The sequence below is a fragment of the Melanaphis sacchari genome, unplaced genomic scaffold, assembly GCF_002803265.2.
Source record: "Melanaphis sacchari strain LSU unplaced genomic scaffold, SCAv2.0 Contig0_pilon_pilon, whole genome shotgun sequence".
In the NCBI taxonomy this organism is placed as follows: Eukaryota; Metazoa; Arthropoda; class Insecta; order Hemiptera; family Aphididae; genus Melanaphis; species Melanaphis sacchari.
Window position 1 is genome coordinate 19,960,280 of NW_020270366.1, and position 912 is coordinate 19,961,191.

General features: G+C 27.6%; 1 protein-coding gene across 1 annotated transcript; it reads left to right on the forward strand.

The window, feature by feature from the left end:
* Positions 1-262: 262 nt before the first annotated feature.
* LOC112600397 lies at positions 263-685 on the forward strand. Its single transcript, XM_025347593.1, has one exon. The coding sequence runs from the start codon at positions 263-265 to the stop codon at positions 683-685; it is 423 nt and encodes a 140-aa protein (XP_025203378.1).
* The last annotated feature ends 227 nt before the right edge of the window (positions 686-912 follow it).

The following is a 912-nucleotide window of genomic DNA, read 5'->3' on the forward strand; positions in this document are numbered from 1 at the left end:
AATTCGGAACATAATTTTGACAATATACCTTCAAAGAAAAAAAAATATTGTGACAAAAATAATATCTGCAGTGTTTGTGAAAAATCAGGTAGTGAACTCCAATGTACTATATGTAAAAGAAATATTCATTCTGATAATTGCAGCTATTCTATAAATAATAGTAACGATATTAAAAATATTTGTCTGCTATGTAATAATGAAAAACAGATAAAAGTTAACCGCATTGAATCTTACAAACGACAAACTATAGCAGCTAAAAAAAATGGCAGAAAATAGTGAAAAACTATTTAAAGAACTAGAGGTTGGTGATCAAATAGTATTAAGTGTTCCAAAAGTAGACCGAGGACCTCTCGATAGTCAAAATATAAATGGGTTAGTGATAGACATTCGGAACGGCGTTTACCAAATTGGCACAGAAGTTGGTATAATAAAAAATTGGTGTTCGAGAGAAGAACTTCAACTAGTGTCAAATAATGGTTTAGAAGACAGCAAAATACAAAAAGACAAATTCGTGTCCATATGTGAAGCAGTAGCAAACTTATCAATTTTCAACGGTCAAGGTTTTGTTAAATGTCAATGCCAATCAGGAAAGCGGCAATGTCAAACCAATAGGTGCTTGTGTTTTAAGAAAAATCTTAAATGTTCCAGCAAATGCCACCAAATTACAACATGTGACAACAAGTAATAGGTAACAAAAACTCGTAATTATAATATAACTTTTTTATTTATTTTTTATTATTTCATTTTTAAAACAATAGTTATAGTTGACACAATGACACAAAATTAAACATGTTATTTCATATACGAGTTATCTATACGTGTTTTTCATATTAATAAATAATACACAGCTTTTTTTATATATAAAATAGCAATAAATAACTGATAGAAAATATATTTAAATTTTTAAAATAA

Excerpts from the sequence above, each read along its gene's own strand:
- LOC112600397 (XM_025347593.1), top strand. The coding sequence starts at position 263 with ATGGCAGAAAATAGTGAAAAACTATTTAAAGAACTAGAGGTTGGTGAT.